The 14,393-nt window shown below is 48.2% G+C and overlaps 1 protein-coding gene across 2 annotated transcripts in view; it reads right to left on the bottom strand.

The window, feature by feature from the left end:
- The window catches only part of INKA1 (inka box actin regulator 1), a 347,423-nt gene that overhangs the window by 73,136 nt on the left and 259,894 nt on the right, over positions 1-14,393 (bottom strand). The window contains exon 1 of one of the 2 annotated variants that reach the window (XM_069644153.1): positions 8,060-8,197. The exons of the other annotated variant lie outside the window; for it this stretch is intronic. Coding sequence (XP_069500254.1) covers positions 8,060-8,062 — 3 coding nt within the window. The 5' untranslated portion in view covers positions 8,063-8,197. Of the gene's footprint in view, positions 1-8,059; positions 8,198-14,393 lie in introns of those variants that run through there. 2 annotated transcript variants of the gene reach the window in all.

Below are 14,393 nucleotides of genomic sequence, written 5' to 3'. Positions count from 1 at the left end.
TAAGGGGTAATACATTTAGTTTGAGGAAACAAGCAGCTATTTAGGCCTTGGCTGCCAGAAGGCATCTAAATGTATCCGTTATTTTTCCGAATGTTCAGCATGCATTCTTCTTTATGGCTAGTAACAAACTCCATGAAGGCCTGCCCTCTTTATAGCAAGTGGCCATTTGTTGAATCAGGTAATAGCCGTAACACACTATTAGTGACACAGAACATTTCTCTTGAATAATTAAAATTGTGTGGGCACTCAGCTCAGCACATCATTTCCCATTAAGTAGCAATGTTATATAACCACTCACATTCCAAGACAGAAATTAAATTCTGCCGTGCACATTAAAGACAGTTCCGCTGCTTACACCCCGTCTGCCACAGTGACTGACCGCCTGGTTCCATCTGAGTTCTACAGGGCACCATGCCCCGACTCAGTCCACACCCTTTCCTCGCTCTTAGCATGTGGATCCCACCACCTGCACCCCTTGCGATCCCTGGCACTTGCCCTCCTGGCCTCCCCTTAACACTCGCCTAGCCCCGGTGGCCCTGTTCCCCTCCCCCTCCTCCAGCCTCCCTTTCACTTGCACTTTCTCCTGTCTACCCTGCGCTTCCCACCCTAGCACTTTGCATTTCACGCAGACTGGCCCTCCCCCACTCGCACTTCTTGTTACTGCACTTGCACAATCCGAATGTCACAAGGCCTAGTAGGGCTGTGTATCCCCCACTTTTACCTTTTGGCGCCTTGAAACACTATTTGTTGTATAGGCACCATGTAAATATCCAATAAATAAATGCTTTATTGCTCTCTTGCTCGCTCTCTCGCAGACTCTTTGTTTTTATGTGTCTCTTTCTCTCATTCTTTTTCGATTACTCTTTTGTCCCCTTTCCCTCTTTTGCCTATTCGCTCACCATCTTGCTCTTTCCTTGTTTCACTTTCCCTTTGCACTCCTTTCTATGCTTTATTGCTCTCTTGCTCGCTCTCTCGCTGACTCTTTATTTTATTTGTCTCTTTCTCTCATTCTCTTTCACTCTGTCCATTACTCTTTTGTCCCCTTTTCCCCTCTATTGCCTATTCGCTCACCATCTTGCTCTTTCCTTGTTTCACTTTCCCTTTGCTCTCCTTTCTAATGCTTGATTGCTTTCTTGCTCGCTCTCTCGCGGACTCTTTCTTTGTTTGTTTCCCTCCTTTTCCCTGTTGCTTGCTAGTTCACTCTTTCTGTCCCACCAAAGAATAGTTCAATTGCGGCATGTATTATGTACCCTGTTACTATGACATCAGCCTGCAAGTTTGATGGGGATTTTTTTTTAAATGGTCTTTTTGGCGAGCCTTCAAATGTGGTTGAGGGGTAAAGGTTTTTTTGTTTTTTTACTAAACTGCTTATTCAGTTATTTTGTTGATGCCTTACACTTGTAGATGAAACAACACATGCAGATGAAGTTGGAGGATTGTCCCCCTCATTTCGTACAGTAAGGTTTTTGACCTCAGTTTCCGCACAGAGGCTGGTGATGTATGCTGGTTTAGCAGAGGACGACGCAACATGTCTGCGGATGCTTGTCGTCTCGAGCAGAAGGGATGTGACCAAGCAATTTGGGCTGGACTGCCCCATTTGGGGTGGGATCAAGCCTGATTTGCATATGGTCTTTCCCCTTTTGTAATGGCTTGGCAGCCAAAGAACGATGGTCTGGCGGGTGGCCCAGAGCAATTGCCAGAGGTTAAGATTAATTCTAAACCTTCCAGCCACCGCATCTTTTGTTTTGCTACAGTCTCCCCGAGTGGGACGAGTACGACCAGATGTGGGTCCCGAGCCTGCTAGGCCTAGAGATCCAAGCTACTCCTCACTGATGAGGCCCAATGAGGCCGAAATATGTTTGGGATGCTTGTGGTCTCGTGCAGAAGGGATGTGACCACGCAGTTTCGGCTGGATCGCCCCTTTTCGGGGCGAGACCAAACCTGATTTGCATACGATCTTTCCCCTTTTGTAATAGCTTGGCAGCCAAAGACCGATGGTCTGGAGGGTTGCCCAGAACAATTGCCAGAGGTTAAGATTAATTCTAAACATTCCACCCATCACATCTTTTGTTAGCAGAGGAGCTAGGCAACTACAAAGCAACAGAGATAGCATATGTCAATCCACGAGGCCGGAAGAAAAGAAGCATACTGGCTAATGGGGAAGGAGTATGTTGCAATGTGAACCATTGTGCCATATAATAGGCTCCCGCTTTATTTTTTTCTTTCAGTCAATAGATAACCCAAGACACCACTGCATTCAACCTTGTTTTCTCATCTGTGCAACTGTCTAGTCAATGAGACGCTCAAAGTTCTCACTAAAGAAACAGAAACCTCTACCAATCCTGTCCAAGGAAAGGAAGGCCATTCTTAATACAGTCCCTAAATTTCATGACCAGAGATAACCGTATACAGTCTGCAGGTCAGTGGGAGAACACCGGCACATGGGTTTCCACTGGGGAAACGTCGCAGCACAGCCTGCCACCATCACAAACGCTGCGGTATGTTCTTGGCACATGGAAGACAAGGAGCGGCGGGTGGAGGAGCGCTGGTGCCCCAAGCAGGTAAGTGGTTGCGGGGGTAGGGGTTTGGGTTGGTGCAGAGGAGGTGAAGGGAGAATGCGTGGGAGAGGCAAAATGAGCCCCTGGGTCTTCACCTTGAGAGGAAGAGCAGTGGACCAGAAGACGCCAGTGCCAGTAGACCTGCCAATCTTTTGGTGATGAGAGGGAAAGAGCAGCAGAGGAAGGCCGGCGACATTGAGCTAGCAGTGTTGTACCACCAGCATTTGGCCATAGATCTAAAATGGATTCATTTAATTGTGTCAGCCCTTCCTATGACAGGTAGCAAATATACCCTCAGCTGAGAGATTACACTGTAATAAACTCCTTTGCTGTTAGTCATTAGGTCCCTTTTCTTCTAGCCCCATTGAAATGGCATATGTTCTCCATATATATTTTTGTGTGGTATGTAAGGGTCTCTGCACAACCAGCATATACCACCAGCCTCGCTACACAAACTAAGGTTTGAAATGCCTCCATTTTGATGTTTGGGAAAAATATTCCACTTCTCCTCTCTCTATATCTGTAAATTGCTAATAAAGTAATGTAATAGCAGAGGTATATATTCAATGCACCTCCCAATCACCAGTGACCCCGCCCCAAAAGACCAATTTAATCCCTTCCAGTATCACAATCTGATGCACATCTTAAATATCTTCCTTCTCGAGCTCTTTGCTCATCCGCCTCCAACTCCCTGAGGGTCAGTCGTTTCCCCAAGCAGCGGGTTGGTGGTAGATCGCTTTCTTCGGCTGGGGCCTCCCTCTGGAACAGCCTCTCTGCCTCTCTGAAACTTGAGGAGAACCATCTCTGGTTCCGGAAGCACCTCAAGACCTTCCTCTTTGCTTCTGCTTTCTCCCCCCCCTCCTTCCCCTGCTGATCTCCTGGCTGAATCTGAAGCTGCACTGGTTACCTAACTACCCTCTGATCTCGGGCCCAGGTCTCCTCCCGCCAGCTGAACACCTGCACTGCCCCCCTGGCATCCCTTGCACTCAGGGACTGTCTCTGTATCCCAACATCCCCTACTAGCACAGCGGGCTGCACTTTATTCATTATTTATTGTCTTATTTATTTTACTGTTATCCTATGCACGGCCCCCTGCACTTTTCCCCTTCCCCCTCCCTTGCACTTGTGCAATCTCAATATCACCTGGCCTAGTAGGATCACTGTCTCTGTCTTCCCTCTGTTTCCCCTCTCTTGCCTGGTCGCGCCTTGAAACTCTTGTGTATAGGCGCGTTATAAATGCCATATAATATCATACCATATCACCCACCACAATCCAAGTATTTTTTGATGCAAAACAGCAACTGAGAAAAAAAATTGAAAGCAAAAGGGCAAGCTAAAAGGGACAATAGATAACAAATATGAAAAAGATCAAAGATTGGCAAATGCAGCCGTTTTGGCTTTTTTTGTAGGGATTGGATAGGCATTTGCCAGATGCCACCATAATGGTGCTGCCCTGGCGATTGGATGGATGCAGCCAAACAATGGGGTGAGTACCTGGGCATATGATAGAAGTGCCTGGCAAACGCCAGCCTAATTCCTACACAAGTTCAAAAACTGTTTCTCTTTGCCAGTGATTGTGTTTGTAGGCATTTGGTGCAGTGAGCAGATGCGAGCACACATGTCGCTTATAATTTAAGTGGCCGAGGCGGGGCGCTTGCCTAAGTCATTTTATTACACCAGTAGAGCTGGTTTAAAAGGTATAATTAAGCCATTAACTTTCAGAAGAATACTTAAAATTAAGTTTGATGTTACTGCATGATAGAGCTAGCACCAAAAGAGATCGCAGGGGTATGTGTTTTGTGGTGGGAGGAGCAGGTAGTGATTAGTTGGCTATGTGTAGTCAATAGGTGGGTAAAAAGGCAAACGGCACACACAGGCTCTCCCTCGTAACATCCCATCTTCCTCCTATCTTGGCTTCCCACTGCAATCGTTTCAGCGTGAGGCAATGCTTGCTGTACCACCAAAAAGCCATCATTAAAAAGTGAAAGCTACGTAGAAAAGAAAGATCAAACACAAGAAGAAAGAGCAAACGAAAGAGTGAAAGATAAAAAGAAGCACAGAGAATGACGGCATTACACCACCGTATGGTAGTGGCCACATGCATTGGCACCGTGCACTCAAAATATGACCACACACTAGTGTGCGAAATCCATAGAAACGCGTTATGCCAGAAACCCCAGCAGTCTGATTGGACGACTGTCCGTAGTGCGCCCAATTCACGGCATTACCATCGGAACAATGCACAGTTCTGCAGCAAGCCCACATGAATGTGCCAGTGCTGTGTGGCAAACTCGGAGACATAGTGCACCATAATGGTCTTAAGAAACAGGCATACTCCACTAGAAAGCAGGAAATCGCGAGCCCTCGCGAGCCTAGGGGCTGGAAACAGGCATACTCCACTAGAGAGCAGGAAATCGCGAGCCTAGGGGCTGGAAACAGGCATACTCCACTAGAGAGCAGGAAATCGCGAGCCTAGGGGCTGGAAACAGGCATACTCCACTAGAGAGCAGGAAATCGCGAGCCTGGGGGCTGGAAACAGGCATACTCCACTAGAAAGCAGGAAATCGCGAGCCTGGGGGCTGGAAACAGGCATACTCCACTAGAGAGCAGGAAATCGCGAGCCTGGGGGCTGGAAACAGGCATACTCCACTAGAAAGCAGGAAATCGCGAGCCTGGGGGCTGGAAACAGGCATACTCCACTAGAAAGCAGGAAATCGCGAGCCTGGGGGCTGGAAACAGGCATACTCCACTAGAAAGCAGGAAATCGCGAGCCTGGGGGCTGGAAACAGGCATACTCCACTAGAAAGCAGGAAATCGCGAGCCTGGGGGCTGGAAACAGGCATACTCCACAAGAGAGCAGGAAATCGCGAGCCTGGGGGCTGGAAACAGGCATACTCCACTAGAGAGCAGGAAATCGCGAGCCTGGGGGCTGGAAACAGGCATACTCCACTAGAGAGCAGGAAATCGCGAGCCTGGGGGCTGGAAACAGGCATACTCCACTAGAAAGCAGGAAATCGCGAGCCTGGGGGCTGGAAACAGGCATACTCCACTAGAAAGCAGGAAATCGCGAGCCTGGGGGCTGGAAACAGGCATACTCCACTAGAAAGCAGGAAATCGCGAGCCTTGGGGGCTGGAAACAGGCATACTCCACTAGAAAGCAGGAAATCGCGAGCCTAGGGGCTGGAAACAGGCATACTGCACTAGAAAGCAGGAGATCGCGAGCCTAGGGGCTGGAAACAGGCATACTCCACTAGAAAGCAGGAGATCGCGAGCCTAGGGGCTGGAAACAGGCATACTCCACTAGAAAGCAGGAGATCGCGAGCCTAGCCACTAGAGAGCAGGAAATCGCGAGCCTAGGGGCTGGAAACAGGCATACTCCACTAGAAAGCAGGACACCGCGAGCCTAGGGGCTGGAAACAGGCATACTCCACTAGAAAGCAGGACATCGCGAGCCTAGCCACTAGAGAGCAGGAAATCGCGAGCCTAGGGGCTGGAAACAGGCATACTCCACTAGAAAGCAGGACATTGCGAGCCTAGGGGCTGGAAACAGGCATACTCCACTAGAAAGCAGGACATCGCGAGCCTAGCCACTAGAGAGCAGGAAATCGCGAGCCTAGGGGCTGGAAACAGGCATACTCCACTAGAGAGCAGGAGATCGCGAGCCTAGGGGCTGGAAACAGGCATACTCCACTAGAGAGCAGGAAATCGCGAGCCTAGGGGCTGGAAACAGGCATACTCCACTAGAGAGCAGGAAATCGCGAGCCTAGGGGCTGGAAACAGGCATACTCCACTAGAAAGCAGGAAATCGCGAGCCTAGGGGCTGGAAACAGGCATACTCCACTAGAAAGCAGGAAATCGCGAGCCTAGGGGCTGGAAACAGGCATACTCCACTAGAAAGCAGGAAATCGCGAGCCTAGGGGCTGGAAACAGGCATACTCCACTAGAAAGCAGGAAATCACGAGTCTTGGGGCTGGTCTCCCGTGTTATAAAAAAAGGTGAATTCATAGTCATATGAATACTTCACTAAAGATGACAACCTCTGCATGCTGAACTATGGTGCATCAAGCATTGTGCACTATAGTGTGGCTGCCCCAATGTGGTGCAAGTCCACAGGCTGTGCTATCCTTACGAATGATATGATAGTGTATTTATAACGCGCTTATTAGGAAGACGTTTCTAAGCGCGGACCCGGGGATCGAACCTGTGCTACTCGGTGTCGCCTTGCTTCCAAGGCGATCACGTTGCCCCTGAGCTATCCTCCTGAGACGTAATGCTGCGCTCTAGCGTACACACGGCATTATGGAATGCCAGTCTACAGGGCTGCCATTGCAGACCTGCAGCACGGCCTGTCAAATGCACAGGAAGACTGCACCGTGGCTGCCAAATGGACAGGGTCAGCACAGGGGTACTGCACACTATAGCGCATCTGATCCAGCACAGACCTGTCAGAATATGGCACCGCGATGTTTCACATTCACGGGAAGGATTTACCGCGGCCTGCCAAATATACAGCATGCCAGTGTGGATATTGGCATTACAGTCTGGCAAAAATACAACACTGGCGTTCGGCGTGCCAAACACACAACGCGTCATACGTCCTCTTTGCCAGCCGCTATGTTGCCCTCTCCAGGCCCAGGCATACTGCAATGCTTCCCTCCTCCGTCTCGTTTTCCGTTCTACCTCTCGTTCTGTGACTGAGGATTTTGTCTGATTTCATCTTCCCTCTCTTTCACCGTCTCACGTTCCTACTGTCACGCATCGTCTCCTGTCGCTAGTTCTCTCACACGCTCTGTGTATTCCTCCCTCTGTATTTTTTCCTTCTCACCCTCCTTTTTGCGTCATTTTTCTTTTTCCTATTTCTCTCCACACACGCACTGCCCTCCTCTCCCTCCTACTATTTCACACACATTCGCCTTCTCAATCCTCACCTCCTTCCGTTACATTGACACACACATTTCCACCCCACCCCCTTATCAGACACTGCCTTTCTCCCACTACTTCTCTTTCTTCGTCCTCACCCCTTCACATGCATGTCAGGCCCTTCTTCCGCCCACATTTCCCGCCACTTTCACGTTTCACACCCTCTCTTGCCTTATTTATTTATTTGCATTTTTAAAGCGTGCACACATATTGTATTGTCTATATTTCTTTTAGTTGCGTATATATAACGCGCTTAATACCCGGAGGTTTCTAAGCGCGGACCCGGGGATCGAACCTGTGTTGCTTCGTGTCGCCTTTTTTCCAAGGCGAGCACGTTGCCGCTGAGCTATCCTCCCGGGACGCCTTCACACCTCACAGTGCTTTTTCCCTGCCATGCACAACCTCTACCCCCTGTAGTCTACCCGGGTCAATCCAAGCACATGCCCACAGAGACAATGTGACCTCTCCTTCGCCTCACCCTCGCCGTGAGGCACCCAAACCTTCTTACCTAGGTGCCCGCGTTGACCTTTTGGGTGCTCCCACCAGCCTCTCCCACCCCCCCCCCCCCCCAAATCACCTACCATGGCTGTGTGCTCGGTCGCAGTCCCAAAGCGTAGTGTGCCCGCCGTCCCACCCTGCTCCTGCCTGCTGATACTGAGCTGAGTAGCCCCCTGTCGCTATCAGCCCCGGCACGGGGGCCTTTTCTATTGCAGGAAGCCTGCCCTTTCCTCCGGAGACATGTGACCAATACTCAGCGGATCTTATGGAGGGGCTGCGGCCGGCGAGGGCCATTGTTCTGTCCAGAATAAACCCGGAGCGGAAGTTCACTCAGCTCCTGACTAAAAGCCCAGCCCGGGGCCTGAATGCAAAAGGCAGCATTGTGTCCCATATCTGCTCAAACAAGCTGCCCCATTCAGGCAGGAGGCAAGCCCGTCCGATAAACCAGGACCGGGTCGAGAACAGCTCTGTTGCCATGGGCAACACAGCATCATAACATTGCCATGCAAGGCCGACAACGAACTTGAACTTAAACTCAACAGTCTGGCATTGAACGTGCCCATATGGCAAGAGGGCGATGCTAGAAGGGCCAGCCTAGCGCCCTACTGGGGGCCAGGTATTTTTTTAATCATAAAATGGGCATAGCTTTTTGCCCATAGTAGCCTAGTTAGACGATTTAATGCACTGCACAGTTAGTAGTCAGGGGCGTCATCTAGGGGTCCTTTTTTGTAATGCAAGCTCCTGGGCTGTGGCCAGCACCATGTGGCACTTTACTTCTGGAGTGGCTGGCTTTCTTTTTCAGGCCCCTTAAAAAAAAGAAGACAAATAAGCACAGGAGTGCCACATGTCTAACACTTTCAGCAGTGACCCTGAATAAGAAAGAATAGGAATAGCAAATAATGTGTCTTTCTGGAATTCTATACAATAATTGCTAGACTCATTAAATGTTTATTTCAGGCACACTTCAGGGGGTGAGTCACTGATTTAGTCAGTTCTTAAACACCCCAACTCAGCCTTTCATCCTTCTGAGGTCAATAAATGAGTACCAACACAGGTTGGGTGATATTCGGTGTACATTTTGTCTATATAAAGTGCTTAAGCGTAAGTGCTATATAATAACACATCATTTTCATTTGGTCATGGACGTCTGCTTGCATTCACAGTAATTTGGTAATATAGGCCTATACACACTGATCTTAATGATACTTATGGTGATCCAGTCTTGTATGAATGTACATCACATAGTGATATCGTAACCATATTTTTCGTAGTGTACAATGCTATGTGATGCCACTTCCTGTTTTGTCAATGGGTGAAAGGTCGTGTTCCATCGCTTCCCACGATATCACTTGGGGTGGGGTCAAATGACATCACTTCCCGTGATGTCATCGAGGCTCAAGGATCGTGTGATGTCACTTCCGCTGCCCCAGTCATTTTGGTGAAATGACATCCCTGCTAGTAGTTTGGAATTAGATTACTGAACAAGTATGCTCTACAATGCACTGCATTCAACAATTTATCACCCCTCACTCACCTCCGTTCCATGTAATAATGTCCCCCCAAAAATGTCTCGACAAATATGTTGCCGTTTATTGCAGATACATTATTACATATTAACCCCTCAGCCCCCCCCAGCAACCCGAAATTCATTGTTTTTAACAACGGGCGCAGGGGGCATCCCTGCAACCCGTCCCCAGACATAATGTCACCATTTATAATGTCGCCAATGGCTTTTCCCAGCGACGTTATGTATGGGGACTTTATGTCTGGGGACATTATTACCTGATATCCACCCCTTGGGTAGTTCTCAAACAGCAGGGCACAAAAAAAACTGACATTTGCAATTGTTGGCCACTTTTTACTTGGTGCCCAGGGCAGATGTATGCTGCTAGTTTTCTCCTCTTAGCATCGATTGCACATCTGTGCTGCATTGAGTATAAGTGTAGGCATATTGCCCCCTAACCGGTTATGAATTGCCATATGTATTCTTCTTTCTTCTCTTGCTTTTCGTGTGCCTATTTGACATTTTTTAAATAAACCATTTATTTAATTTCTTTCTTACCAATTTGCAGTATATTTAAATCATTTATTGCATGTTAACATAACCCAGCCTTAAAGCCAAGTTTCTTGACAATAAAATCATGTGATTCATTTCAATGTAGTATCATTACATACAAACTAATTTACGATTGAGTTATTTGAACCATTCTTGATGGGAACATTCCTTTTGTACTTGCTTTGATTCTCCAGTTCCCATTAGTGTTGGAGCTTTCCCTTCAGTTAGGCAATATGCCTACTAAACACCACATTACACTTGACAAATCAATGCCACCGCTCACAATTCAACGCCACCGCTCACAAAGCAATGCCACCGCTCACAAAGCAAAGCCGCTGCTCACAAAGCAAAGCCGCTGCTCACAATGCAACGCCACCGCTCACAAAGCAATGCCACCGCTCACAAAGCAATGCCACTGCTCTCAAAGCAAAGCCCGCTGCTCACAATGCAACGTCACCGCTCACAATGCAACGTCACCGCTCACAATGCAACGCCACCGCTCACAATGCAACGCCACCACTCACAAAGCAATGCCACTGCTCTCAATGCAAAGCCACTGCTCATAAAGCAGCGCCACTGCTCACATTGCAGCACCACCCCTCACAAAGTAATGCCACCGCTCACAAAACAATGCCACTGCTCAGAAAGTAACGCCACTACTCACATGGCAACGCCACCGCTCACAAAGAAACGCCACTGCTCTCAATGCAAAGCCACTTCTCATAAAGCAGTGCCATTGCTCACAAAGCAACGTCACTGCTCACAAAGTAATGCCACCGCTCACAAAGCAATGCCACTGTTCAGAAAGTAATGCCACTACTCACATGGCAACGCCACCGCTCACAAAGAAATGCCACTGCTCACAAAGAAACGCCACCGCTCACAAAGCAACGCCACCGCTCACAAAGCAACGCCACCGCTCACAAAGCAATGCCACAGCTCACAATGCAAAGCCACTGCTCATAAAGCAGCACCATTGCTCACAAAGCAACGTCACTGCTCAGAATGCAACGCTACTGCTTACAAAGCAATACCACTGCTCATAAAGCAAAGCCATTGCTCACATTGCAATGCCACTGCTTATAATGCAACGCTATTGCTTTGCATGCAACGCTACTGCCCTGACATGCAGTCCTTACATGTAATGGCATAAAGCAGATGAATGCCGGAGCGAACGAGTGCCAGAGTGAACGGACGTGTTGCGTAGAGCGGACGAGATCGTAGAACGAACAAGCACAGATTGCATCCAATACTGGTGAGTACGTAGAATAGATGAATACATAGAGCTGCCGAATGCATAGAGCATTGGACAGACAGGAGTGCACACTTGGTGCAGACAGGAGTGCATGCGTGGAGCAGACAGGAGTGCATGCACGAGACAGACAGGAGTGCATGCATGACACAGACAAAAGTGCATGCTTGGGGCAGACAAGAGTACATCCGTGGGGCAGACAAAAGTACATGCGTGGGGCCGACTCGAGTACGTATGCGAACTGGAGCGCGCGGAGCGGACCCGAGCGCGAGGGAGAGCCAGAATGCATGAGTACATGGCATGGACCGGAGTGTATGGAGCAGACTGGGATACATGGGGTGAATAGGAGTGCATGGAACAGACTAGAGCGCATAGAATTGCGTGATGTATATAGTATGGTTTCGATTGCAGAGAACGTTGGAAAGAGCATATAACCCATCATATCACACCACCACGCTTACTCTCTCCTTTACATCACCACTCAACTAGAACACAGAGATACTATGACACCATTCGGTATAACTGTTCTCATACCAACATCCGCCGCTCACTCCACATCACTCTAAGTAAACACTGCTGGTTACACATCCCCCAGCCAGGCGTTCTCCTCAGGTCTAACGCAGCCACATCCGGTCTGGATAAATTCTGCCAGAACGAACACATACTCCTTATCTCTCAACCACCACACCTACCTCTACGAAGCAGCTATTACACGGATACCGCATGAGCTGCACATATACCCGTTGCTCACACGCACCTTTTGACTCTCTGTACTCTCTCTACTGATCTGAACTTCGGTTCCCAAGGGCGTTCCACCTACCAGCGCCTTCAGACCATACCAATGGTATATAAGGCGCTATATAAATGCAAAATAACAACAACAATAACAAAGCAATGCCACAGCTCACATTGCAACACCACCGCTCACAAAGCAATGTCATCGCTCATAAAGCAATGCCATCGCTCAGGAAGCAATGCCACAGCTCATAATGCAACGCCACAGCTCACAATGCAACACCGCCGCTCACAAAGCAACGCCACTGCTCAGAAAGCAACGCCACCGCTCACATTGCAGCACCACCCCTCACAAAGCAATGCCACAGCTCACAAAGCAGTGCCACTGCTCACATCTCAAGCTTTATCAGCCCTGCCCTGCGCCTGCAGCTAACCCAGTCATCGAGCGCTGACTTTCAGTTGATTAACATTGGTTTCTCCCATCTGGATAACCACATACCCAAGTGTCACCACCACAACCACAACTACATAGAATTGCACAGGCTCCCAGGGCTGGGGAATCTCCTGCCTGCAGGCATAAACACCTCAGGATTCACATTTGCCTCTGCCTCTATCCCACAAACACCCTGACCAACTCCCCCTCTAGTCTGCAGAGCCGCGACAAACAAAATCTTCACAGTGGCAAAGGTGTTCTATACAAGACCACTATAATCCCCCACTAAAGGTGAAAACAGCCTAATATTGGCACAGAATGCTGCCAGCCCACGACATCACAGTGACCGTTTTCAAACTAGTCAAGCAGAAATACCCACACCACATAACCAACTAACAAACATCCCAAACCGTCTGCGTAAACCCCTGGGCTTACTCCTCAGACAAATTCAACAGCAAATAAACAAGTGGCAAAGTCAGATCTGTCCACACAGATGGCCTCAAACAGTAGCAAGACTGAACTCATTAATGGCAAAAAGAAAGCATCAAAGACTTAATGAAACCCAGTCACTCACTCAGCCAATCTACAATGCCATTCCAACCATGCCCAACTCCATGCAAAGCAACACACAAGCCCCTCCACACACCTGCATGGGATGCACACAATGCCAGCCCACTCTTCATAAAGCAGTAGGGACCGCTCTACTCAAGAAGCTCCAGACAGATTCCAAATTCACCCATCCATATTATCCCTCACATCTCCAAACTCCTCCCATCATGCTCTTCCCAAGTACTCGGGCAACACTTGAGAGACAAATGGGAGCCATAATTATCTGCTATGAGACTCCTTCATTCACCTGGGGTACTGGTCTGCAACCAGCAGATATTTTGGATTAGAACTTCCATCAGCCCTAGCACCAACATGGTCAATGTGAGGAATCATGGGAGTGCTAGCCCATAACAGGTCCCACAGCTAGCGCAACCAGCTGCTGCGGTTTTGCCAGGCATTGGACCTCTGTCCCCCTGTCCGAGAATTTTTTTGTATTAAAAACCCTGTCCTGGTTTTGGGGAAAATGGAGCGTGACCATCCAGTTTTTTTTTTTTAATCACCAACTTAATAAATATTATTAGATGTTTTGTCATCTTAGTATGGGCTCGTCGGACCCCCAACCTTCCAGGTACAACCGCTATGAATTAACTGCTTGTGCAACAGAGACAGGCTGAGAAGAAAGTACATAGCAGGGCATCTAATGTCAAATGGAGCAAAAGCACCTTTGTTATTAATATTAGCGAGCGTTTTTTTTTATAGTTGAGATGCTCAACTTTTCACACTAAATACCAATAACAATCAAATTCATTGAACACATATGACAGTAAAAACTGATTTTTGGCAGAGAAGGATTATTATGAGAAACAAGGCGCCCTGGCAGTTTGATATGTGTGTAGGGGCTGCAGATTGAGGCAAAAGTGTGGACAACCTGCCAATGTTGCCACCAGTACATGAGCAAGATATGGGGTGGTTTGCCAGATATCTGCGCACAAAATACAATTAAAAATGCTGTTTGCATAGGTTTTAATTAAGGAATTCTTGGACAGCCTGACACGTGTTTCGAGCTAGAAAGCTTGTCATCAGAGGCTTGTATTCCTTGTAAGGTCGGTCAATCTAACAATGTGTAAATTCAGATTAAGGCAGTGGCAGCTTCAAGGCAACAGAGAGTGATAGAAAGGAAATATGGAAAACTTTCAATGTGGCCCTGCAGGGAGATTTATTGTTTGAAAGTGATGCCACGGTTAGTATATGGCCTGGAATATTACCCTTCAGAGTTATCGTCATATCTAAAAACTGTTTCGGCACTTGTATGGAGAAATGTCCTCTTTTATTTACCAAAGTGTATTCCTATTGAACTTATTCTGTATGAATTTGGTTTACAATCCTTGAAGA

The sequence above is a fragment of the Ambystoma mexicanum genome, chromosome 2p, assembly GCF_040938575.1.
Source record: "Ambystoma mexicanum isolate Mex_15411 chromosome 2p, UKY_AmexF1_1, whole genome shotgun sequence".
NCBI classification, from domain to species: Eukaryota; Metazoa; Chordata; class Amphibia; order Caudata; family Ambystomatidae; genus Ambystoma; species Ambystoma mexicanum.
This window is presented reverse-complemented; position numbering and strand designations above follow the sequence as displayed.